This window comes from Stylophora pistillata, chromosome 10, assembly GCF_964205215.1.
Source record: "Stylophora pistillata chromosome 10, jaStyPist1.2, whole genome shotgun sequence".
NCBI classification, from domain to species: Eukaryota; Metazoa; Cnidaria; class Anthozoa; order Scleractinia; family Pocilloporidae; genus Stylophora; species Stylophora pistillata.
Window position 1 is genome coordinate 26,976,414 of NC_142528.1, and position 25,194 is coordinate 27,001,607.

The window sequence follows — 25,194 nt, forward strand, 5'->3', positions numbered from 1 at the left end:
CGTGTACGCCATTGCTTGCCTATTTTTCTTATTCAGTCGTGAGAAGTCTGGATCTGTTATAGTTCCGCGGGCTCAGCTTCAAAATGGCGCGAAACATATCCAAAGTAGATGAGGGTAGGAAATGTATCACGTAAATTCCTTATTACTAGGCTAGTTTTAGTGACTATTTTAGGAATATATTTTTCAAGTTTGGATAAAGAATCCCTCAATGTCTCAACGGCCTAATTTCAAGCTAAGAATGCGCACTTTGATTGCTACTCTTTGACCACGAACAGAACTCATGTCAACAAAAATGGTTGGCGAAGACACGGAGCTGGATGCCACGGTAAGAATTGAGTAATCTATAAATTAATTTCAGTTTGCCAAACAGTAAATACTAACAGAACGGTTTTGATGTTTTCGTCGAGGCAATGTTGAAATCGATTACTCGAGCTCTACTGGCCAGTTTCATGTACATTTCTGATCAGCGCGTGAGGTTAATTTAAGTTCCTTCGATTGTACATTAGAAAGAATTAATTTTCCCCAATTATGTGAAATCTGAGAAGGATACCGAACTGCTGATTTGAAGACAGTTTAACACAAACGAAGAGCACAATAGGTCTTTTGTGTGGTTCTCTCAACAAATTTTGTTTGGAGTAGAATTACATATTAAAGAGTAACTGTGATATGGAATGTATAACGAAAGTTTTTAGATCCTCGCATTTTATAACCGAACTTTGAAGCCACCAACATGGGAGGTAGCTTAGGTTACTTTAGGGCTGAGTGTTTTCATACGAAAGAATTGAAATGCACCTATAGATAATGTTAACTCTTTTTGTTTGAATAGGGCAACACTAAAAGAATGTGTTTGTTTTATTGTTAATCCATGTTTCGTTTGTCTTGACAGTCTGACCCTACAGATGGTGTTAACAAAGAAACTAAGAAAGCCAGGCCTATTAATGCCTTTTTTCAGCCTGTCAGGGCAGAAGAAGGTGCAAAAACTTTGTTTGGAAAAGAAATTCCACCAGCAAACTCTAAGAAAACCAGTCAGTCATTAACAAGCAGTGTTGGTGTCAACAAGAGGGAGAATGAGATATTTCAGGATACCAAAACTCCTGCCTTGACTTGTAAGAAGGTTGGTGGATCAGGTGAAACTGTGAAAAAGAAACAATGTCCATTGGATGGAAACTTGGGTTACCAAGCACTAAAACAGGAGTCATCCTTAGAGGAAGAATTTAAATCTAAACAAATAAAATCTAAGTGGTCAGTTACATGCGCTGTGCAGGGTACTTCGAAGCTTTTGAATAGTTCAGGATCAGACTTTGAAGATGATGGAAAAGATTTATTTAGTGCAAAAAATAAACTGGTACAAAAGTCCTGTAAGAAGAGGGCAAGAGATAAATCAAGAACTGCTCACAAATGTAAAGGAAAAACCTCAGAATCTTCAGATGACAAGGAGAAAGATCTTGAAACAAGTCAAGTTGAACAGATAGAAGATGAATCTCAGGGAATTACAGATATTGAAGCAAAAGCTTCAATTAATAGTGCCCAAAGTAAGCAATTTAGGACTAGTGCCTTTGATGTTTTGATGAATAGTCAAAGGGTCAAGAAACAAGAGGATGATACAACAGAGATTTCTTTGGAAGAATCGCGAAATGTAGTTGAAATTATTTCAGAAAAATCAAACTCTTGTGATATTGTTGATTATAAAGAGATGTTCCATTCCAAGTCAAATGTTAAAAAAGTACTAGAATCAGGGAAGGATTCTTCTCCCGATAGGATTCACTCAAACAAAAACTCAGAGACAAATGCTTTTGATTTGTTAATGAAGAAAGGAAAGAGTCCCAGCAAAAGAGATTCCCAGCCTCAATCTGAGCTAGATGAACCTCCAAAGACTTTTGATGGCTTGTCTAAGAAAAAACTCAAGAAGAAATCTTTTGAATTTCATCTTAGTATTTGTGGTGGCAAAAAGAAAAATGTGGAGTTTTTCATAGAATCTGACAATCCAAGCAGTGATGTTGTAGATTGTAAAAAGAATGTAAAGGGTAAAAGGAAAAGGTGCAAACCTGAAGGAGATGGAAGTGAGTTGGTAGAAAGTAAAAGTGATGAAGCCTTTCTCAATGATAATTCTGAAGAAGTGACAGTAGTTTTTAAATCAAAAAGAGGTAGACAAACGAGCAAAGTTGTAAATGAGAAAAATGTTGAGGGAGATCAAGTTGTGATGTATGAGAAGATAAAGAATGAGAAGAAAGGGAGAAAAACTGGGAAGAGAAGCTCTTGCACTAACGCAATTGGCAGTGAACTGAACGATGCTCTTTGCATCAAGGAAGCTCAGTGTAGGAGCAGAAACAAACAGCAACGAGGAAATGATGATGTAGATGCTAAAGAAATGAAAGAGAAAAGGAATGTAAGAGCCAGAAGGAGAGGCGATACAGCTTCCTCACCAGCACAATTCCAAGATGAATTACCCTGGTATGTATGTATGATCATGTATATGTTGTAGCTCAATTTTATACTTGGTTCAAATTTTATTTTCCTTTGTTCTCGGTCATGTTATTGTATGATAATGAGTTTGAAACAAAGGAAAATAAAATTTGAACCAAGGATAAAATTGAACTACAATATATATATATATATTGTGTTCAATGAAAATTTTGAATTTCAAAGGGTTTTTTTTTCTTGTTAACATATTGTAAATGATTTGAGAAAATATGTTTTTGCAAAAAAAAAAAAAATTCTGGAAAACGAAATGCCACAAAAAGTTGCTATCTTCAGTTTATGGGGGTGGGGGGGAGTTAATTGTAACTAAGTGGGAGAGGGTAGAGGCAGATTTTGGCTTTTTATATTATTTCAGTTCCCCTGGGCAGTAGGGTATTTCCTTGGAAGATTTAAGTAAATTTGTTGACTCTGACAAATTGGCTTGTTACTTGTAGTTATTCGTTTACTTTACTTTTACTATTTCTCTGAAAGTACTGAAGACCTTGAAATGTCCAAGAGAAGAAGAGATCAGAAGAAAAAGAGTGAACAATCAAGCAAGGAACAGTCAGGCATTGATATCAGAAGTATGGATGAGGGAAAGAACAGAGCTGACATTGAAAAAGAGAAAGCAACGAAGGACCTGTCCAACAATGAGATAACAGCTTTATGTAAAGGTGTGCACAAGAAGAATGATTTCTTTAGTTGAAGTAACTTCTTCAGCAACTGACTGACAGAGTGCCACGCTTAGCTACAGTATTTTTGGATTTTAAGTCATTACTTTTTGCCAGTTAACTTTACCTCATAAATTATCCACATAATCATTAGTGGTTATGTCCAAGAAGCAGCTTTTTTTGTGGTACTGAGAAACTGGCAAAAATTTTTTTCTATCCTAGATAAGACATGTTTATTACTGACCTTGTTTTATCTGTCGGTGCTGTAAGTTATGGAACCTCCTTTGTTTCATGTTCAGATTTATGACCCAAGTGCAAAGCGTGTAGGCCATAAATCTGAGCCAAAAAAGTGAGGTTTCATAATGTACAGCACAAACAGATAAAACAAGGTCAGCAAGATGTACATCAGTTCTCTGGGTTCAGGTAAAGATCCTCCATATTATTTTACCATAATTTGGGAGTAATTCTGCATTCTGAGTGGCCAATTTGCCTTTGTCAAAAAGAGTACAGCAACGCTGCTCACATCAAGGTGTCATGCAACGTGTCACAAACTGAAAAAATCATTTTATTTGAGGTCGATATTGTGGGAAAAAACAAATTAACAGTTTTTTTATGGTGGTCTGTACTCTTATCAACAATGATATTTGTCATTACAGTTGTCAAAGTCTGTTGTGGACTAACTCAGCTGCACCTCGTGAGTTCACAACATTTTGACCACTATGATGATAAATATTGTTGTTGAGAAGAGTACAGACCCACACTAAACCACTGTCAATATGTTAACTTTGAAAGGATCTTTTCATTTCCAGAGCCCAAACCTTTGGCCTCCATATTTCTCAAAAAGAAACCATTTATCCCTAAAACTGACATTCCAGAAGAACCACCTTCAGTTGTGGCTCATTCAGTAACATCACCCACCACAACCTTAACAGCATGTTCAGTAATTATGGTAGACAAAACCACTGATCAATGCAGCATTACTGACGTGGATTCCTCTTCAGTAAAAGAAAAACCAACTATCGATCAGGAAGCTGCCAAAAAGGCATTTAATGCTTTGTTTACTGGGGCACACCATCAGAAAACTCTGCCTGCTGTTACTGCTGCAGAGGTTCTTCCAGCTCCATGGCCAGCTGTCAGCCACGTGGTTCAAAAAGAGCATTGTGATTCTCTTGGTGTTGATTTCTGGAGTCTTCCTTGGCCTATTGGGGGAAGTCATAAATCAGACGATCGCTCATGTCATTTATTGCCTGAAGGTACATTGAGTGTGTGTACAACTTGGGTTGTATGTGTATACCGTAAATCCTCTATTAGGCCCCTCCTCTGATAATCACTTTGGTCAATTAGTGGAGTTAGCGCTATATAAATTATGTTAAATTAAATTAAATAAGCCACCCCCCTCTAATAACTCCCTCCCCCCCCCCACCCTCCATTAATCCCACTGACAGATGTGACTGCTGATTGGATTAGACAAATGTTTTCTTCACATTTTATTTCTCTTTATTCAGTTTATATCTCCAACACAATATCACAACAAAGTACAGTCATGTTTTGTGGAAGGAGAATCATTGAACAGTCCCTATGTCACTTCAAGAAACTGGTACCAGTAAGTAAAATTCACAAAATTAATGAACATCTTTCTCTCAGTTTTGCTGTGTTTAGCCAGCATCTTAAATTATCATGGAAGGCTGATAGAATAATTTATGTTGTGGTTGTAACTCATTGTGTTTAACTTTGTGTTTCTTTTTTTATCAACAGGAAGATATAGCAACAGAAAAAAAATTCTCTGAGGTTATCACAAAGAGCATTGTCTCAGAGCTGGCATTGTTTTACCCTGGCATACCACTCAGGAGACTTTACAAAAGATATTTTTCAAAACTGCAAAAGTACAGAGCAAGTGGTGCTGTTGTGGACCTTGAACAAACTGTCCCAGAGAAAAAACCAGAGGAGAGAGTGAAGAGCAGTGAAGAATCTTTAGGAGACAAAGATGGGAAAGATAACATCGTGGCAAATAGTTTATGCACCAAAAGAGGAAAAAGAAAGCAGCAATTGTCTTCTGATGAGAAAAGAAGCCAGGAGAAAGAGACTACAAGGAAACATGATGGTAAACTAGTAAAACAAGGTACTAGAACTGACCAGCTTGTGAAAAAACCACGCCAGAAAAGAAGAAGAGAAGACGATGGTGACCAATATCAGGTGGAGGTCATCAAGGAACGAAGATTATCCTTAAGAATCCAAAGAAAGAAGACACACTTGGAGTCTGACACCCTAGAGGATAATTTAGAGCAACCAGAAACTGCCTCGAGCATGAAGAAGAGACAAAAAACAAGTAATCATCAGGATGACCTTAAGGAAACATCAGAACCTTCTATGCAGTTTAAAAAGACGGCAGAGATACCTGTTGTTCCCAACAGTGACACAAGTAATTTGGAAACTTTTGTCAATGATACATTGTGGACAGAGTTGTATCGGCCTCTGCACTCCACTGAAGTCATGGCTAACGCTTCTTCTGTCAGCAAACTCCGATCCTGGCTGCAAGAGTGGAAGATCAAGAGAGAGAAAACTCTGAGGAAAGAGCTTCAGCAACAAAAAAGGTATTAAGATTCTGAAGTAATTGCTTGTCATGTTGTAGTAATTTTAGTAGTGGGTGTGTTTAGTTTAAATAGAATGCTCATTGGATAAACATATTAAGCAGCCACATTTAGTTGAGTATTGGCCTCATTTTTCAGGCTTTTAGCAAAACAGAAAGACAAGCAGGCACAGAGCAGGCAGGGCTCCACTCACTCGCTTGAGTGGTGGGATGCAGACAGTGACTCCGACTTCCAAATGAGTGACCATGCTTCAGATGAAAGTGACACAGAGGAAGGTGGCTTGAACACTGCCATGTTTATCTCTGGTCCCACAGGAGTTGGGAAAACAGCCATGGTGTATGCTTGTGCAGAAGAACTGGGTTACAAGGTACTATTTGCCTTGGTGAAATAGTTCACCAGGACTGTTGGTGATAATAGTCCACTGTTTTGACAGCTTGAGTGGAGGTCATCATCAGGCTTGAACATTGACTCGTGGAAGTAGGCTTTCACTTGACTCTGATGATTTCCGCACAAGTTGTTGGAAGGTCAGTCACCAATGTTGATAGCAGTCCTTCTCTGGACTACTCTCACCTGCTGGAGGATCTGATCACAATCAACTGTTATCATTGCCTCAAAAAATCTACTTTTTTAAGAATTTTGTCATAAGACTCTAGGGTACATGGTATGTCCTGGTTTCTATGGTGTTTGTCCATTTTAAATGATCCTGATAGTCTTCAACCCTTCCATGGGTATAAGGATCCAGGTGGTGTCACTGTAAGGGTTATTGAGAATGCCAAACTGCCCCATTGCAATGGCACAGAGATTCCACAAGGGTAGATGCAATCAAGCAGAATAATGTATTTTGTAAAAAATGGTTCATTGTCTATATTTTTTACCATTTCCTCAATTTACGAAATAATGGTTTGTCACTGATATTGTTGGTAACTTTGGAAATTTGTAAAACATTAGGTATTTGAGGTCAATAGTTCCTCCAGACGTTCTGGCAAGCAGATCATGTCACAGCTGGAAGAAGCCACCCAATCACACCTGGTGATCAGAAACAAGGGTGTGGCCCCACCCTCTTCCTTTTCAGGCATCTTTGATAAGCCTGTAAATAATTCTCCCCCCACAACTGGTCCCCTGAGTGCCTTTTTGCAGAAGAATATAAATGTCTCTGAAACCAAAGCCAGCAAAAGTGGGAAAAGAAAAAAAGACAGGAACATGAAAGAGAAGAAGAAGCAGGGATCCAATGGGAAAAGCAAATCAATTCTCAAGCAGCCATCACAACCAGTTAAAGATGACAGTGAATCATGTTCAAATTTGTCTTCAAAAGCTGCCTCTCTGATTTTGTTTGAAGAGGTTTGTTAATTGTCTGATTAATTTTTCTTACAGACCAAACTTTGTTGATTGTATTTATGATTTCAGCTTCTTAGATCACAAGTTAAAGGACATGACTGAAGACCTTGTCGTCATCTTCCTTTTACACTTGTTTTTTACCCCTTCTCTTTTCTCCTTCTTTTTACCGTCATTATTATCATCGTCATCGTTATGAACCCTTATTGTGCCACTTGTCTTATGAGTATAAATGTGTGTTTGTATAGCTGCTAATATATTTGCCATTCCATCATTATTTGTCTAGGTTGATGTTATTTTTGAAGAAGACAAGAGCTTTTGGATGGCTGTAAACTCCTTCTTGCAGAATGCTAAGTGTCCCATTGTTTTGATTAGCACAGGTGAGAGACAGACCCTAGCAGGGTCAAGAACTCAGAGATAATAATAAATAAGTAGTAATTTTTTGTTTGTGTGTTGGTATGTTTCCCAAACATCCACAGCACTTTGTCTATTTTCCTTGACAATTTGCCACCACCATTTACTCCTGTGCAGAGAGAGGCAAGAAAGAGAGTAAAATGTCTTGCCTGATAACAAACCACATATAGACTTGGCCTGAGTGCAATTGTGGGTCTCTCCATCCCAAGTCTAGCAATGAACTCTAGGTCAGAGTGTCCCCAGCAGTACTGATTCAGTAGAGATAAAAGAAAATGCAAGTTGTATGTTGTAGCAATGTGGGAGGCACAGTGGCCACATGGTTAGTATGCTCAACTCTGGATTGAGTATTTAGGGTTCGAGTCCTGGTGCCTCTCTTCACCCAGGTGTTTTAATGGGGAACAGCAAATTTGATGCTTGGGGGGGGGGGGTAACCCTAGGATGGACTAGCATCCCATCCAGGGGGGAGTAGAAATATTCCTAGTTGCTTCATACTGCAGAAACCAAAGTGGGCCACTTGGCTCATAAGCAGACTTTACCTTTACCTTGCTCATAGCAGTTTCTTCCTATCCAAATGTATCTAAACTGCTGCTTCTTAGCAGACACATCTTTTAATCCAAAGCACAATCTCCTGCTAGTTATAAATATGTTTGTACAGGTTCACAGCTTTGGAAGGTTAACTTTTAGACCTGTTTTATGGGGAAAGGTTAAATGCCAGTCTGCATTTCTTTTCTGTGAATGACAGATTTGCACGTAAACATTACAACAAATTTAACATTACTTGTTGATTTTTGGGTATTTTGGTAAAAAGGCCCACAATAATTTAAATTTCTGTTTTCTGTCCATTATTATTTCGTTATTGTCAATTGTTTTGGGCAATTAAAAGGTGAAAATTTTTTCTTTCCTTCTGAACTGTGCCGTTAAACTTGCCAAGAAGTGAGCAATGCTTTTGAATGGACTCTTTTTGCCTTCTACATGCACCAGTTATTTTTAGCTATTTATTGTAACTGGAATTTGTTTCCCAACTCAGTCAGATACATAAAAGAGATGATCAGTACTCACCAACCCTGTGTTCTGGGTCCCTGTGATGAATTACAGATCCTCGTTTTTCCTTCAATTTATGGCGCATGCGCTTTGAGCTTATAAGGGGAAGAACTTGTTTTCTTATTTATTACACAGACCTTGAACTCAGAGAGCAGAAGGCATTTAATTTGTCATGTAATGTACTTTTTGCAGACTCACAAGTGAGCTGTGAGGGACGTTATGATCAAATCATGCTGAAACCTCCATCAGTAAATCTTCTAGCTGCACATCTACAACTTGTAGCTTTGACAAACAACATTTTCGTCAATCCTGAAGACCTCAAATCTTTGGTTGCGCAAAACAACTGTGACATTCGTAAGTCTCTCTTCGATCTGCAATTCTGGTCAGCATCAGGGGGGGGAGTGAAGGTGCCGTATAAAAGACCAGTGAATTTGGAATCAAGTAAAATTGATGTTGGCAACAATGATCTGAAGCCTCAACATACGTCTGCAACCTCTGAAAGTAGCACTGAGAATCTGAAGACTGGCACTTCATCTCAAGATGTTCATCAGTTTGAACCTCTTGTAACTGGTGGTATTCTAAATGACGATGGAGAAGAAAGCCTGTTTCTTTCTGTAAGTGATTGGCAGGTAATCAAGAGCCGAGGAGCTGCAGGCAGCCTGCGCTCTTCAAAGAGAGGAATTCCTGGTCAGGCTAATGGCGACAACTCGGATTCTGATTTCTATGAGCCTAAGAGGGCAAAACTGTTCTGTCCTGATGGGTCAGCAGATTCTGTCTTTGAAATCACTGACACAAATGACAGTCAGCCTGTCAGCAGTGCAGATGAGAAAGCTGATAGCTTGCGCCAGCTGCCCTCCGTGGATTCCTTGCTGTTTGAGAGTGTGCATGGGTTCCTCAATTGTGTGGCTGATCCAACTGTTGGGGCACTGTCAATTCTGCAAAAGGGAAAGAAATCTGGAGATAAACTTGAGGTAAGCAAACACTTTTTCCTGTGGGGACATCAATTTCCTAGGAAGAACAAAGAAGTTCTATTATCAAAGCTCTTTATTTCCCACCGTCAAGTGAATTGAGTAATTTGTTGTTTGGCTTGGTTATGGTTTAACGACTCTCACATGGATAGTCAGATTCTTGTCTTGTATTTTCATCATGTTTTTATATGATAAGATCCCCTTTTTAATTTTATTTGTTAATGCAGAATATAGTAAAATTCATTTTCAATTAAGATAATGGGATTTTGTGTGTTTTTATTTTGCTAAGGACTATGGGATTTCTGACAAGCTGCACCTGACGCACTTTTCCCAAAGACTTGATGTGAATTTGATCGAAACAAATTTGAGTAACCTCATCCCACTGTTTGCTGAATCAGCATCTCCATTGCCGCAGACCGGGCAGGATCCACAAGGGGTTCCATTTGAAAATCAGACAACTGATGTTAACCCACCAATTGCAGAGGAAACGACTTTCACGAGTATTGATATACTCTCTGATAGAAGCCTTTTTGACGATGGCACAGACGAATCTACCAGTAGAGGGGAGACTGAGGGTGTCATGGAGAGAGATCAGACAATAGATAAAGAATCAGAAGATGGAAGGACAAAGATGTTGAGTAATTCTCAGGACTCCGCAGACACAGGCTTTAGTGGGTCTCAACCTAAAGAAGGAACTGATGCAGCTGGAGAGGGTGAAATGCACGAAGAGGACTCTGCGTCCTGTGGAGAAACTGTCATGAAAGGAGGGAAACATGCTCGCAAAACGCCATCCAATAGTGAGAAGAGTTTATCTGTTTCCATTACAAAATAGCAGTCTAGGCCTAGTTCTTCAAAGAGCGGATAACGCTGTCCGACGGATAAATGCCTATCCAGTGGATAAGTGTTACCAAAACGTAATGCGCTATCCACCGGATAGAGATTTATCCAGTGTATAGCGTTATCCATCCTTCGAACAACTGCAGCCACAGTTTTAGGTATTATATATTGAAAGGCATATGATGTTGAAAACGACGGATTGGTTTCAGGGTTTGAATCCTGAAGGGGTAAGTTTGGCTTTTATTTCGTGCTCAGTTTTCTTTTTTATGAATTCTTACTCGGCTTCCGAAAACTTAAATTAAATAAAGTACTTTAAATGAACAAAAGTTGGTTGAACGTCTCGAGTGGCTGGAGGCATACCATACTAATTCTGGACCATGACTGGATGAGCAAGACACCTGATACCTTTTGTGATATCAGTAGAAACTGCCTAATACACTAGGGTGAATTAAATATTCTTTTCTCTTTTAGGAGAAAGATGCTGTACTAAAGCGCTGGATGTTTTTGCGCAGTTTGCAGAAAACCAGTCCTTTTCAGATGCTTTCTGCCCGAGTCTTTCTGTCTCTAACACCCAGTCTTCCTCTGTTGATTTTGGCTGGTGGAAAACTGCGCTGAAGCCTGGACTCACAGATGAGCACGTGACTGTAGAGGAATACAGTCATTGGTTAGCTCGCGATACACGCGCAAGCATCCGAGGAGCATTAGAAGTGGCTAATTTGGAGAGTTGTCGCGCCAAAGTGAATTGTTTGAAAAACGATTTGGAAGAAATTAAAACTGTAGTTGAAGAGGAGAGCACCAGCATGTCGGAAAATGAGCTTTACAGTTCTAGCTTATTATCGGAAGATCTTCCTCCACGTGATTGTAGTTCTTTGTTGCATTTGAATTCACCTTCGCTCATACAAAAAAGGTAAAAGACGCTGCAAAATTTCGTAACTAATATTAAGTGATGCCAGAAGCAATCTTGCGCCAAGCGAGAGATGATAAGTTTTCTTAAAGACCTTATTGGTTTAATATGACTTGTGTAATGATAAGCAGTTAAAGTTGCTTTAGTTTTGATTAATGATGCTTGATTTAATAGCTGATATATCACCTTGTCATGGAGCCAGACCGCCTTCCCCAAACTCTACGGTGGTTCACGACTTCGCCCATATAAGAATTTGTAGAAATGATTACGTGAATGGGGAGTGTTTACTTCAAAACTTGTCAGCTCTGATTCTAATCTGTAATTCAGTTAAGCTTTAGGTGGCTCTTTCTTTTTGTGACGCAGTTTCAGATCTTTTTTGTTTTGGTTTGGTTTTTGTTGTTGATTTTGTTTTTGAAAGGTCTCGTGTATCGCATTATGTTTATGAAAGTTTATCGAGTAATTAAATCTATTCTAAAGAGTTGCGATTTTTGTTGTGTTTGGCTTGGTTATGGTTTAACGACTCTCACTTAGACAGCCCTTTACTAATAAGTTATTGTATTGGCATTGTTTTACCGTTCAGTTCTACAGCGAGCCGGAGAAAGCTCTACACCTCCGTAGCGTCATGTATTCCATCATTGTACCACTGTGATCATCGCTGTTTAGCAAGTGACTACATACCAACGTTTCGCCTGCTCTGTTACTCAGAAAGGCTCCGAGAAGCCGCCAACATCAAAAGGAGGTAATTCAACGGGAAATTGCTTTACCTTTTTCGTAGTTCTCGAACGGCCGTGAGTGCAAATAAGTGCAAGACAGGAATTCTAACCTCTTAAAATACCGCTTAAGGGTCTCAACTTTTGCTCATCCCGTCTCAAAATATTGGTATTACGTAATTATAGGGAGAAAACCTTGTTTAAACATAGTTTGTGATTTTTGCTTATGCAGTTTTAGAGATTGTTTCTGTTTGAATGTTGATTATGTGACCTAATGTGCTTTGTGCTATCAGTAAGGGATGATACTTAAGTTCAACACTGATGCAAATCTGATTTGTTTTCAGATTTCTTCATTATCTGGATCTAAATTCGTTTCCCTTGAGTCGGTCCACAATGGAGGCTTTAGCAGACAGTTATTTGGGACAGTAGGGTCATCTAATAGCTGTCGTCTAGAAGCAGTCGTTTTCATTGAGTGGCCTGGATTCTTCCACGATTTATAACTTCTTGATTTTTATGCCGATTGAAATATGATTTGGAGCTGGATGAGACACCAGGCAAAAAGTAATGTTTTCCCTCTCTTACACTTATTTTTCAAACAAATATTTCCTTGTGTCTCAGCGCTTGGTATTTGAGCAGTTTTCAATTAAGTGTAAGAAAACCTAAAACCAAAATAATCCCAGCTACCAATCAGAGCAAAGGTTATAATTATCATTAGCTAATGAAAAGTCAAAGTGAAAATAAGATGACTACTGAAAGCGCGGGAAAACGCTTTTAACCAAGGCGCGATTGTTTTTAGTTTTGCATCTGATTGGTTAAGAGGATGGCGTGGAGTTTTTCTGGACCAATCACAGAGTAAAGTTAAATAAAACAAAATCAATCCCGGATTGCTTTCAAAAATCAACTGAGAATTGCTCTTTCTCTAAAGAAAAATCCTAGTTGATATGTTTTGCTCTTTCTCATAGCTTCTGTGCTCACCAATTTGTCTATTTTCTGGCAAAAAGTTACCATTTTATTTTTTCTTGAAGTAAAAAGCTTGATAAAACCGTAGGTCATGATTTTAAAACCGTTTTGAACCATTATATTAGGGGAGAACTCTCTGGACATATTACTACTTCCCCTTCCTATTTGAAAATCAGGTTGATCGGCAAAGTAAATAATCAATAAGTTAGAAAGTTCCAACTAAGAGCTTTATTTGCAGCATTTCATTATCAGAATTTAAGCATACGTATGTCATAGACAAATACTATATATATTTAAGCCACGTTTTAAATGTCGTTTTGATTGTCAAACAGTATCACAATAATCCAGTCGGGTAAATATTAACCGTTCTAAAGTGTTTAACTTGTGAATACAATAATGTTTAAACTGAAATGTTAGTATATATATATCGTTTTCTGTGCTTTTCTCTGATTAGACATGAGGGCCGGAAACTCTTCGGTACTTAACGATAATCGTCCAAAACAGGATCTGCTTAGTCCATTGGACAAGAAGATCGGAAACTCCTCGGTTCAAAAGCAGAATCTACAAAGTCGATTTGACTGGGAGTTTGTTATTTCCTTCCCATGTAGAGTTGGGATAGAGGATACTGACCAATCTATTACCACTGAGCTCAGTAATAAACTCATGAAGGAAGTAAGGTGCGCTAGGTAGCCAGATTTAAATTTAATTATTTCTGTGTGTATTATTATTATTATGCTATTCAACGAGTGAGTAAAAATATCCTTTTCCCTGCAATTTTAAAATAAATTTTTAAAACCGGACTCGTTCTTATCTTTGTCGCTCAATTAGAGACCGAAACTGAAAAGCAGAGAGATGCGAGGTGGAAAAAGAAGTCTCCAGTCCAGCTTAGTGCGATCGCGTAAGATGTACTTAAACCAAGATAGAAATTGGCGCTTTGCAAGGTGCTGTTCACCTCGAACCGGCCAGGGTAGCTTGTTTTTGAGAAACTTGATCGACGGATTAACTATTTAGCCCTCCTACTATCGATAGATATGTAGGGCACTTATCAAGAAATCTGAAATTAAGCTGATTGTAGAACTGATACATCTATATATTTAGCTCAGCGAGCGAAACGGATCAACTCTGGCCGGTTTCGTGCGCAGAGTTTCAAAGAAAGAAAAAGGGAACAACCGCCGTTGCAAAATAAACAAAAGAAATTGAAAGTTTCATAGAAATCTGCAAAGGGAAACAAAAATGGAGGAAAGGAACACTCGAGACCGTTCGAACACAAAGCTTTTTAAAGTAGGGAGTATCCTGTTGATTTACCATCCTGTTTTAAGCTTTACCAAAACATTTATACACTCCTAAAACACCGTGATTTACAGGCTTGTGAATTTTTTTTCGTAACTCGTCTGAGACAACACTGGTCCCACTGACCCCTCACCACCTGGTCTTAAAACACACGCGCAGATGTTTGGCCACTATGTTGGTTTAGGTTTCTTACAAAACGACCGCAATAAAAAAAAAAATCACGTGATTTGCCAGAGGTGTTAGTCGCATCTAAGATTTTCAGTCTGCTGATTCAATAATACACCGAGTTGGTCAGGCATTACAATACTTGAAAAGAGAAAAAAGAAATTTGACAACTTTGTGGAACGGCTTTAATAGAACTACTTTTTTGGTCATTTGATGTAATCGTTATCAATTACAAAAAGAATTCTAAGGAAAAACTAAACTACTCTAAATTTGGTGAAAACAAACAGGGTTTTTTTGGAATATGTGAAAACAATATTGTGCAGACATAAACAACTGAAATATCATGCTTCCGCATTTAGTGCACACCGAGCAAATGTTTTAAGACCAAAGAACAACTTGTGCAAAATGAGAACTGTAAAATGTTTTTCCTTTCGTTAATATCTGTCTAACACCATTCTCCCGTCAGCAAAACGAACAACATTGCAACTTGGATGTCAGCTCAATCTAAAGGTGCAGTAGCGTCGGTCGTGAAACTTTTTCTATTGGATGACAAACTTCGTTTTAAGCTTTCCCTTGTCCGCCTGATGTAGAAGCCTCGCTGCTCTTTGCTGCTCCTCCGGGGCCGTTAGATGCGTCCACCGGCCTCTTGCTCCCAGCGTTCATGAGCATCCCAGCTATTGTGGCAATCACTGCAGCAATGAACCAGAAGAACCATCTCTTGGAGAAATATTTGCCGAAAGCTGCAAGAAACGCAGACGTCGCGATGGCAAATCCAACCGCCATTGAACTGCTTCTTAATTACTTTTCCGCTGCTGGCGAGGTCAGTTCAGTTTTATCTGCAATAAGAGGAGTACAATATAGTCCTCTTGTCAAATGGAATGATGACAAGCAGAGAGTATGAATCAAAACACGCTTCAGAACCCTGCCCTGTTTTTCTTCTCAATTTGGCGTCTCAGTAAACTTCCACAACTGGTGTTGCGTGTTAAACCGTTAAGAAGTCGAATATCATTGGCTGGTTTAGGTAAATATTAGGATTCAAATCACATGGTTAGCAGGTGTTATAAAAAAGAGAAAGCTGTTATGACTCTTATATAACAATTTTTTTGGTCCATAGCTAGCCTTTTCAGACTATCAAGGAAACATTTTCATTTTACAACTACTTTCTTACTTATGATGTACACCCAACTATAACGCGGGTTACTTGCAATCAAATTAAAACAGATTAAACCTGATTTAGATACCAGGATATTAGTTTGAAGGTCAGTGTCTCACCAGGTGTTTCTAAAGCTTTTTACACTTGTTTCTAATACATTTAAGAAATTGGTGATGCTGTTTCAACAGACAACCGACATTAAAGAGGCAGATAATCAAGGTTGATGTCGGTGTCCGCTTCTGTAGAGTAACAGTAAGCGTTTATCATTAAGCTTTGGACCTGTCTTTTGAGGAAAATCAAAATATTGTATTTTTGCGTTCCATAAATTGATGTTTTCATAGATTCACCAAATTGAATACACTTGTCTACTCTACTCATTAAATATTTGATTCAGGAGCCTTTATATTTACATAACGTGTAATTTTCCTTTTTCCTCACACGACCCCACAAGCTTGTAGCTTAGAATATTATCGTATATAGATAAAGGTCATTTATCTTTCTATCTATTACTAAGTAATGGGCTCCCGATTGATTGTATATTTTATTTTACTCCGATCCTCTCCTTATCATCGTCTTCTAGTTTATCCTCACCTTCAAGTCGATCTCTTCAAGGCATGACCGAGGGGACTATTACCCAGTGTTTACTTCTGCCTTGGTAGCCTCGCCGTTATGCGGGAAGTTTGAAAACAACAGTTATGATGATCAGTCGTTCTGTTACATGAATTGACTTTATTCGATGTTTGCGTTCCTCATATCCGACGAAAATGTCAGGAAAAGATAGGCTACTGCAGCAGTTACCCTCAAATGCAATTTCTGCAAAGGAATTAGCCAGGTAAAGTAAAGTAAAGTAAAGCCATTTAAACAACGATTTATACGCTGCTTAAATGGCTTCTAATTTCGTGAATGTAAATCAGCGATCAGTAAGACGGAATTTTTAACTTAGTGACGATAGCTCCATGCTAGATTTCATTTGTGATCCTTTTAGAAGTTTAGGTTTGGTCAAGAAAGGACCTTTATCCGCAAATCGACAGAAATGTTCCATGAAGGACCTGAAACAACGTGGGTACAGCATCTATTTTACCTAAATGTTACATGTATGTTACATCAAAATTAAATCAGTACGTCAACCAGATGTAACTTAAGAGAAATTTAAACAAGTTTACGTGATTTGCTGGGAAAATGTTTCTTTTCACTGATAGATTATAGTAGCCCGAAAAAACCTGAAGTTGAAAATAAGGCGGTCAATTGTGATTACTTACTGGTTGATTTGTGAAGTCAATTGATTTTTTTTTTTTTTTATTATAAGTTTAAGGTTCGAACAACAAATGATCACCAGTAATTATACTTCTCATCCCAAAGTTTCATCACCGAAGATTTCAGGAATCAGCTACCGAGATCAACTGATTACTTTGGGTATTGATATATATATATATAAATATAGTTGATCAATAAGATAGGCGTATTTTTTTCACTTCTTGGTTCTCTAATTTCTATTGCAGGTCAATATTTTTCATACCTAATTGTTCTTGACTTCGAGTCAACTTGCTGGAAAGACAAAAAAATGAATTATGCCCCAGAAATAAGTAAGTATCAGTTTTGTCTCCATTCATTTAAGCATGATTAAAATTAAAAAATATCTGGATGTTTTTTTGTGATGGCAGCTTGAAAATAAATCATGTTTAAATGTTTCAGAAAAAAAATCCATTTGGTGTGGAAGGTTCTGCAGACCTGGTACAGTTTTGTTGCCTGGTTTACCCAATCTTGAAGCATGTGGGCAACAGCTTAAAAAGCAGTGATTTTTTTGTTTTTGTTTTAAGTTGCTTCTTTTTTTTTTTTTTTTTTTTGTGTTGTACAGTTGAATTCCCTGCAGTGCTGCTAAATACAAGCAGTGGAGAAATTGAGTCTGAATTTCATAGGTACGTACAGCCTCAGGAGCACACAAAACTGAGTGAGTTCTGCAAAGAGCTGACAGGAATAACTCAGGTATGTCCTGAAAGGAACCATTTTTTAATGCTGACAGAGGTGTCCTTATTTTTTACGCAGCTACTCCAAAGAATATGATTTTTTTACAGAAAAAATCGTCAACTGAGTAAGCTCTGTGATATATGTTAAGAACTTGATCACTACAGTGGTAGGGAGATTCCCTTCTTTACTTATTTAAGTTCATGAACAATGTAAACAGTAGTCCACAAAATTTAGCTATCTTGGCTGTCAGTTTTAACTGTCCAAACCTAATTTGTGCACTCACAAGTAGTGGCACTCTGTGTGAAAACCTTCTTTGCAAAAAAAAATTGCACAATGAAATGTTGTCAAGTAGTATTGTACTTATGACAATGTTTCAAGTCCTTAATGATCTTTGTGGGTAAACTCATCTAAAAATCTCCTTCAGACTCAAGTGGATGGTGGTGTTCCAGTTGGCACCTGTCTGATGTTGTTTGGAAACTGGCTACAAGAGATGAAGGACAAAAAAGGATTTAAGTTCCCTTGTGAAGATGGACAAAAACAAGATCAAGAAAATGATAGAGATGGTTGGATTAAGTGGTGCACATTTGTTACATGGTCAGGTAAATGTGATTTCCATACTCATGTTTTCCTGGGCCAGGTTATTCAAAGCTTGCTCAAGGTAACTCACAGTTTGTGTGAAATCTGATTTAAGATCCAAAAGATTTAAAAGAAAATTCAGTACAACTATTTTTGTCACAATTTAATGAAAATTCAAAGAATAGAGAAAATTATCCAATAAAATATTTTGAAGAAAGGGATAAAGAAACCCAGATTATAATTTAACCCTGGGTTAGTGCTAATCAACCTTCAAACAATTGGACCCTGATGCAAATGTGGGTCGGTAAATGTATGCGAGGAGGCTCTTAGGAGTGGTGGATTAACCTGGGATTTAATAAATTGTTTAAAGATAATTTTCTTAATATCACTTTTTGAAATGTATTTTGAGCACAATAACTCCTGAACCTTCCTATTGAGGTACTTCAGTTTCTTGTACATGTCCAAATTCATTTAAGGGACATGCATGTATGTAACTATTGTGGTCAGGTCCCATAACCTTTGAACAATTTGTTACCTTTTTTGAAGGGACAATTTTTTTGGTCATGAGTGTATTCCCCAAATGAAAGTTCCACTGCACTGCCACATAAAGAACACCTTTATTCAGGGAACTCTTTTTCTAATTGTTTGGTTATCCCCTAAGCAAGTGGAATTTCCACTGTTTGTATCTGTTATGTGTACTTTTAAGGAAGGGAATACTTTTTTAAGTCCAATGGGTGTCCCTTGAATGAGCTGCAAGTAAAATTGTGCAACAGTTTAAGTCAAATTGAGCTGAGCTGATGGATGAATAGGCCTAGGTTTTGTCTTGAAGGGGCTTTTGTGGAATACGTTCATGCAGAATTTTAAATTTTCCTTTATTTTTTTTAATGTGTCAAGATTGGGATTTGGGAACTTGTCTCAAGAATGAATGCAAAAGGAAGCAGCTTAGAATGCCTCATTCACTGAGAAGCTGGATTGACCTGCGAGCAACATATAGAGTAAGCTGTAACAAAAAAATCGGCAATTGGTGGATAGTAATAATTTGCTTGTGACTGAGATATTTCAGGAAGTATTGTTGCAATATCCCACAGACGCGACCTGATTAGAACTTCACACCAGGGAAGAGATTCTAGCAAGGCACTCAATTGGTTACTCACCTTTTCCCTTGCTTCAGGAAGTTTGTTTGTTTTTTTGTTTGTTTGTTTGTTTTTTGTCTGTTTGTTTGTTTGTTTGTTTGTTTGTTTGTTTTTTAGTTGTTGGCTTCTTTTGACATTCTCCTATGTTCTGACCAGCTTTTGTAGTTGTTTTCAATTGTTTTTTTTGTTTTTTTTACGACACTCAATCGGAAAGTGCACCATCCTCTCTCATACTGATTCAATCTTCTGTATACAATAACCAAAAAATTTTTACTAATTTTGGACAGAATTTTTACTGTCGTAAGCCTCAGGGATTGGCAGGTGCTCTTCAAGATCTGGGACTCAAATTTTCTGGTAGAGAACATTCAGGTAATTATCATCAACCCAGTTTCCCTTTCAGTTAGTTATCGTAAACCTTTCACCTGTAACCTTGTTCACGAAAAAATAGCTACAAATATTTCGCTTGCATAAGCGGACTGGTGGTAAATGTCGGTACTCTAAAAGAGATGTTTCACAAAAAGTTCTACCATAACGTGAACAGAAGAAGTTTAACGAGTCGCAGAATTTTCAGCCCTTGTCGAAAACACAGTAGATCGAGACTCAAATAGCAAAAGAGATACGTTTTGTGCAAACACGTCAGCAACCTCTTTCTTTCTAGGAAAATTTACAGCCCTTTCTGAATCTTCACAATAATATCTCGATTAGCTGAAAATGTCAGTGTGATCTGAAAGAAGCTACACCAGTGACTGGACTTCAATGAAGAGTCCCTAAGGAGAGGGGACTAAATATGTAGAGAACGCAGATAAGCTTGTTAATCAAGATCGATGTTAATTTCCTGGTTTTTTTTTTTTTTTCTTTTTTCTTTATTTTTTTTTCCAGGCTTAGATGATGCCCGTAATACAGCTCGGGTTGCTTGGAGAATGATCTCTGATGGACGTATTATGCAGATAACAAAGAGCCTGGACGGGGTGTGTACCTAGTGTGTAGTAATTATTTCACACGCGCATGGACGATATGACATACGTTATCAAATGCCGTTTCAGATGATACCGGATTTATTTGACTTTGACAGTAAAGGACTTTGTGTTCTCTAGGCCTCCCTCCGTTTTGATCGGTACAAACAAAGGGGTGACTAAATCAAGCTCAAAGGAAGGAATGAGACTCTCGAAAAACACCTACATTGCATCCATTTTGACAGTGACTGGTCTGGTTCTTATATTAGAACTGAAAGAAATCGTTCTTAAGATTTTGTAGAACGGGAGAGGTGCTGGCTTCATTCTATGGGAAAAAGAGCTCTGTGGGTGTCTCTTCAACTCAGACCTCAACGGAGATTCACTTGGAATGAGGCATAAATGATCTAGTAGTATTGCGTCTTATTTATTTATTTATTTATTTTATTTTTTGCGTTACGTCTGTCGGTCACACGAATTGGGACCCAGGTATTTCTCTTCAAGACTTTAAGCCAGTTTTGGGCCAACGATAAGTCCTTGTTTGGCAAAACCGCGATAAAGCCCTCTTCAGTTCAGTTGAGTGTTTTATCTTAAAGTCGTTTAGAAATCTCCGATGTTAAAATCGAGTCAGTGAACTTGTTTAAAGGCGGTTTGTTCCCGTACAATGTAAGTTATCGAATTCAAAAATAAATATTCCTCATTTTATTGAAGTTTGCGTCTTCCTTTTTGTCTCCCTTGCTCGTTATTTATCTCTTCGTCAAAGAGGAAACCAATCCACGTCCTTACTCGCCAATGAAATGTTTTATATGAGGCACATTCTGCATCTCACATTAATATAGATAACAAGCTACAACCAATCACTGAAAATGCTTCTTACATTGCAATAAAACGAACACTTTGCGTATTATAATGTTCTTGTTATATTTATGAATAGAAGGTGGAAGAGGCTTCAATTAAGAGAGCCCTAATACGGACTCTTTGGTGAGATTGATCAGTCTATGCCTTTTATCATGATAACCATTTTAATTTTCCCAGAAAGAAGAATTTATAGCTTGGAGAAAAGGGTGGGAAACAGGCCAGAAATTATGAAAAGGAAGTTTAATGAACCTTGTATTTGTTATGTTTTTCAGGTGTTGGAAAAACTTTGCGAGACCGTAACTCAGGCTGGTCGCTTGAAAACTGATTTAGTGGTCAAAGATGACATGAAACCCACAACCAAAACTTGTCTCAAGCTTTGCCATGATGGCAAAGAGAATTCTTCAACAGCGGCAAGTACTCGCAAGCCGCAAGTTCAACAATGTACACTTTCAGAGAGGAAGATATACAAAAGTTTACACGTTTCCTCAGAGCAGGCGGAGAGTCAAAGTGGAGAAGAAAGTACTGGGCTCTGTACGCAACGTGATATTAATGCGAACAAAGAAGTCACGGTTGATTATTCACTTAGAAAGGTGACGATCGCAGGGAAAGATCACACTGCGGAAATTGAAGAAAACGAAGCTAAAAATGGAAGGAATGCAAGCCTTGCGTCTCCTCTAACTGGTCTCAAAAGGAGAGCGCCACAAGATATTGTGGGATTAGCTTATGTACATGCTCGCCCGATAACCAGTGAGAGCTCCGACAACACTTTTAAGAGACTTATTACTCCTTTAACAAGCTTGTCAAGTTTAACCAAAAGAGCGAGAGGCAGTTTTGGAGAATTTAATAGTGAGACACCAAAATCGTCAACGCCGGGGCTTCTGTTAAAGGGAGGACTGGTGAAACAAACCCTTAGTGTCAAGCATGACACAGCACTGGAACTTAAGAATCAACGAACATCTCATGGAGCTAAACAAAGTGATAGCTCTAAAACGTGTAAACCAGTAAATATTGCAATGAACGCTGTAACAACACCGTCGCTCAAGGTCTCTGCAAATCAAGCTTTTCTCCAAGAAAAGAACTTAAAGAAACAAAACTTGAACAACAAGAACTGTCCCTTCACACGTCCATTTTATACACCGTATAGCAATCGCAAGGAAAATTATTACCACTTCACCCCTTCCTCGGTTAAGACAAAGCTGAATTCCTCTGTCACCCCACCCATAGCTTCTTTCAATGGAGGTGGTGTTACTCCACCGTTGTGTCAGTGCGGTCGCCGCACTCGTCGAAGATCTGTCGTTAATCCGGGACCTAATCAAGGCAGAGCTTTCTTTGCGTGTTCGTCAAGTCGTGGTCAATTAGGTCTGGGAACAAATTCTACTGACAAAAAGGCTAAAAGGGGGTGTAGCTTTTTTCGTTGGGAGGTGAATATGTAGCTTCTAGCAGTCGAAGAGGAGCGTAGAACATGTCGAAAAACTAAGACATTTGAAATAAATTGAAAGCTGTGCTTCCTTTTTTGTACGTTTGATCACGGGTGGTGTAGCCGGGACGCAGGGTTTTTACCACTCCAACACGTACGACCTTTGAAAAAGGTTTCCTCACTTAAATGAAATGATCATTGTGATGTTGTACTCAAAACTTTAACCGATCTCTCTAATTTCACTTTCTCATGCTGAACGCCTCCTTTGCAGCGAACTTCACATACAAAATCCTTCCAGAGCCCAGAGTATGCTATTGGTTTTTGTTAATTCCCTTACAAAATATTTACCTATCGCATGCAACATCTTACGCCGGAAAACTGGTACGCCTCCTTGCTTTTTATTTTAATATATATTTCTCTTTCATTTTTTCCCTCGTTCCTTTACATGCATGAAAATCAATTTTAATGAGAAAATATAGCCATAAAATAATACAACTGATCATAAGAAAGAGCAACGACAAAAGTATTGAGCTTCTGTCGATACAAATTTACACCAGCCTCGCTCTCAAGGCGAGTTTATTCTCAAGCCTGAATTTGCACCTGAAATCTCTCAACTCATTTCCATTTTACGGTTCCTCGCGGTGAAAACTGTTTTACTTCGCAGGAAAGGAAAGAGCAAGAAAAACTCGCCAGTTAATCAATTCTTCTGTCCCAAAGCTCTCAGAAATATTAAGAGACTTTGCTACTTTTCTGAGAGACTTGACCTGTACCAACAGTCTTTCTATTTCAATACAGAACATAAGGTAAGATAGCTGTGAGTTTAGCTGGTAACCTTGTTCAGTACGACGCATTCGACGAATTATAGAGAATTGTGAACTGATAGAATTTTTCCGGACTTGTGTCCGCAACAAGAAATTCCACTCAAATCCTCGTTTAATAGCAATAAATGGTATCTGATAACATGCATATTGAAGGCAAAGACTTGTCAATAAATTGCATCAGTCCACCGAACCCGAGTAGTGGCATGGTGGGACCGTCGTCGCCTGGCGGTAAATTCAAACCGAACTGTGAAGGAAACTGACTGATAAGACTGATTCTCGTTGAGTTTAACGTGTAAAATTTCTTGCATGGACGAGGTTGGCAGGCAGAAAACATCTGAATTGTTCTCAAAGAGCGTTCGTTTAATTCATCAGTCAATGCTCCTGCATGGTTGAATTATTAATTTCGTAACGCAGGTATTATCATTAGCAATAGAAAGTAGTTTAAGAATACTTTCTCTTAGCCTCATGAAATAACGACGTTGTTTCTTTCCCTTGCAAATGAAGTAATATGGACGAGGCATCATAAATCAAGCATGGGAGTGACCTGGAACTGAATGAAAGAAAGAGAAAAGGAAAGAAATAAGAAAAGGTAAGCTTTGGAAACCAATTCTTTGTAATAGGTTTATAATCTGTACATGTGACTGCTATTGGCAAGAGTACCTTTAATTTAACCCCATACATTAATCATGCATTCAGACTGGTAGACTTTGTTTTTAAAGTTATGTCGTGAAAGACAAAGAAGTGGAATGCATAATTAATGTACGAGGTTATATGGTACTCTTTCCCTCCTATTTTTATAATATGCACAAGACCGTCTTTAATCAATCAGACCAAAAGCCAAAACTTTTGAGTTGAGTAATGCGCTGCATGTGTCGGCAAAATAAATTAATATAAATAATATGCAAATTACGCCTCAGACACGACTTCCGGGCACAAAGCTATGTCGCCGGCAAAGAATGATCGGAATGTACGCGAACTTGTCCCTGCGTTTTTTGCGAATAACGTTTTATATCTTGAACTGAAGTGAAAATTGAGGAATGGCTCTCCTCTTCTTCTGCTGGCCAAGGAAGAATATTTAAGAGAAAGTTTTGTTTCCAAATGAACATTTAAAGTTTTGTGAAGTCTTTGACAAAGGGCAGGCCACGAAGCATGTAAACCATTTGTTTTACATTGTTCCAAAATTTCTAGCATTTGTAAGTTGCTTTGTTCAGGTGTCGTATTTTCAGGCTGACCGGCTCCGCAAAAAAGCCAATCATTTCAAATCTTCAAGATGAGCCTTCCCTGCTTAAATAAACTTTGAAATTTTAGATTTCAATCATAAGAACTTTCATCGACTAGAAAAGGCTGAAAATAATAACCAACTACCGGTGGAAATTTTTCGTGTTTCACTACAAAATCTTCTCAGTTCGACTGCAGTTAAAGTTTCCATTAGAACTCCCATAACTCCCATACTTCGTTATACATATATCTTATTAACCAAGCACGAGGGCCGTACTGGGAGAATATCGGCCCGAGGTCTTGACAGTACGGACCGAGCGCAGCAAGGTCCGTACAAAAAAGACCGAGGGCCGATATTCTTCCAGTACGGTCCCGAGCAAGCTTGGTTAATAAGAGATTTATTAAACGACTGAAGTTCAAAGGGACACAAGTGCGGTATCATTCGGGACCATTCGGGACAGTGCCCGGTCCAATACTTAAAGTATGTTGACCGGCAATAGAGCATTTTGATTGGTTGATTTTAGTTAATGGCCCTCTGACTGCCCGAGTCGTGTAATAAATAGTCATTTGATAGAACAAGACAATAGCGAAAATAACAGGGCACCTTTGTGATTGATGCTTCAAGTTGTTTTAGACTAGTTGAGGTATTACGGAAATCTTTCTTTACCGCGAAACTGAAAATACATTGCGGTAATATTTGTTGATTATTATATGGCTGTGTCTCACGAGGACTGGGAACTACCGAATTCACGAATTCGATTGGCTG

At 38.3% G+C, this 25,194-nt stretch overlaps 2 protein-coding genes across 5 annotated transcripts; both read left to right on the forward strand.

Moving 5' to 3' along the window:
- Window positions 1-67: 67 nt before the first annotated feature.
- Window positions 68-13,682, forward strand: LOC111323309 (uncharacterized). Its single transcript, XM_022926633.2, has 14 exons — window positions 68-325; window positions 887-2,451; window positions 2,950-3,131; window positions 3,938-4,381; window positions 4,634-4,731; window positions 4,884-5,719; window positions 5,855-6,083; window positions 6,665-7,054; window positions 7,335-7,428; window positions 8,696-9,474; window positions 9,761-10,268; window positions 10,780-11,215; window positions 11,793-11,951; window positions 12,267-13,682. The coding sequence occupies exons 1-14, from the start codon at window positions 281-283 to the stop codon at window positions 12,349-12,351; spliced, it is 5,850 nt and encodes a 1,949-aa protein (XP_022782368.2). The 5' UTR covers window positions 68-280; the 3' UTR covers window positions 12,352-13,682.
- An 835-nt stretch (window positions 13,683-14,517) lies between these two features.
- On the forward strand, window positions 14,518-22,480 carry LOC111323306 (ERI1 exoribonuclease 2). Of its 4 annotated transcripts, none has more exons than XM_088736006.1 (10): window positions 14,518-15,596; window positions 16,071-16,322; window positions 16,476-16,584; window positions 16,990-17,073; window positions 17,346-17,473; window positions 17,880-18,054; window positions 18,926-19,026; window positions 19,452-19,533; window positions 20,044-20,132; window positions 21,245-22,480. In XM_088736006.1, the coding sequence occupies exons 3-10, from the start codon at window positions 16,524-16,526 to the stop codon at window positions 22,403-22,405; spliced, it is 1,881 nt and encodes a 626-aa protein (XP_088592132.1). In that variant the 5' UTR covers window positions 14,518-15,596; window positions 16,071-16,322; window positions 16,476-16,523; the 3' UTR covers window positions 22,406-22,480. The 4 variants fall into 4 exon arrangements, with proteins under 4 accessions (XP_088592132.1, XP_088592131.1, XP_088592133.1 ...); XM_088736005.1 differs by having other exon boundaries at window positions 16,476-16,549; XM_088736007.1 differs by having other exon boundaries at window positions 16,071-16,584.
- Window positions 22,481-25,194: the final 2,714 nt, after the last annotated feature.

What these genes read in the sequence shown, in the direction of transcription:
- LOC111323309 (XM_022926633.2), top strand. Translation starts at nt 281, where the DNA reads ATGTCAACAAAAATGGTTGGCGAAGACACGGAGCTGGATGCCACG. An exon ending in GAGCTTCAGCAACAAAAAAG is followed by an intron (nt 5,720 to 5,854) that starts GTATTAAGATTC and finishes CTCATTTTTCAG; the next exon opens with GCTTTTAGCAAAACAGAAAG. An exon ending in TCGCAAAACGCCATCCAATA is followed by an intron (nt 10,269 to 10,779) that starts GTGAGAAGAGTT and finishes TTTCTCTTTTAG; the next exon opens with GAGAAAGATGCTGTACTAAA.
- LOC111323306 (XM_088736005.1), top strand. Translation starts at nt 16,255, where the DNA reads ATGTCAGGAAAAGATAGGCTACTGCAGCAGTTACCCTCAAATGCAATT. An exon ending in GAATTATGCCCCAGAAATAA is followed by an intron (nt 17,074 to 17,345) that starts GTAAGTATCAGT and finishes TGTGTTGTACAG; the next exon opens with TTGAATTCCCTGCAGTGCTG. An exon ending in AGCTGACAGGAATAACTCAG is followed by an intron (nt 17,474 to 17,879) that starts GTATGTCCTGAA and finishes AATCTCCTTCAG; the next exon opens with ACTCAAGTGGATGGTGGTGT.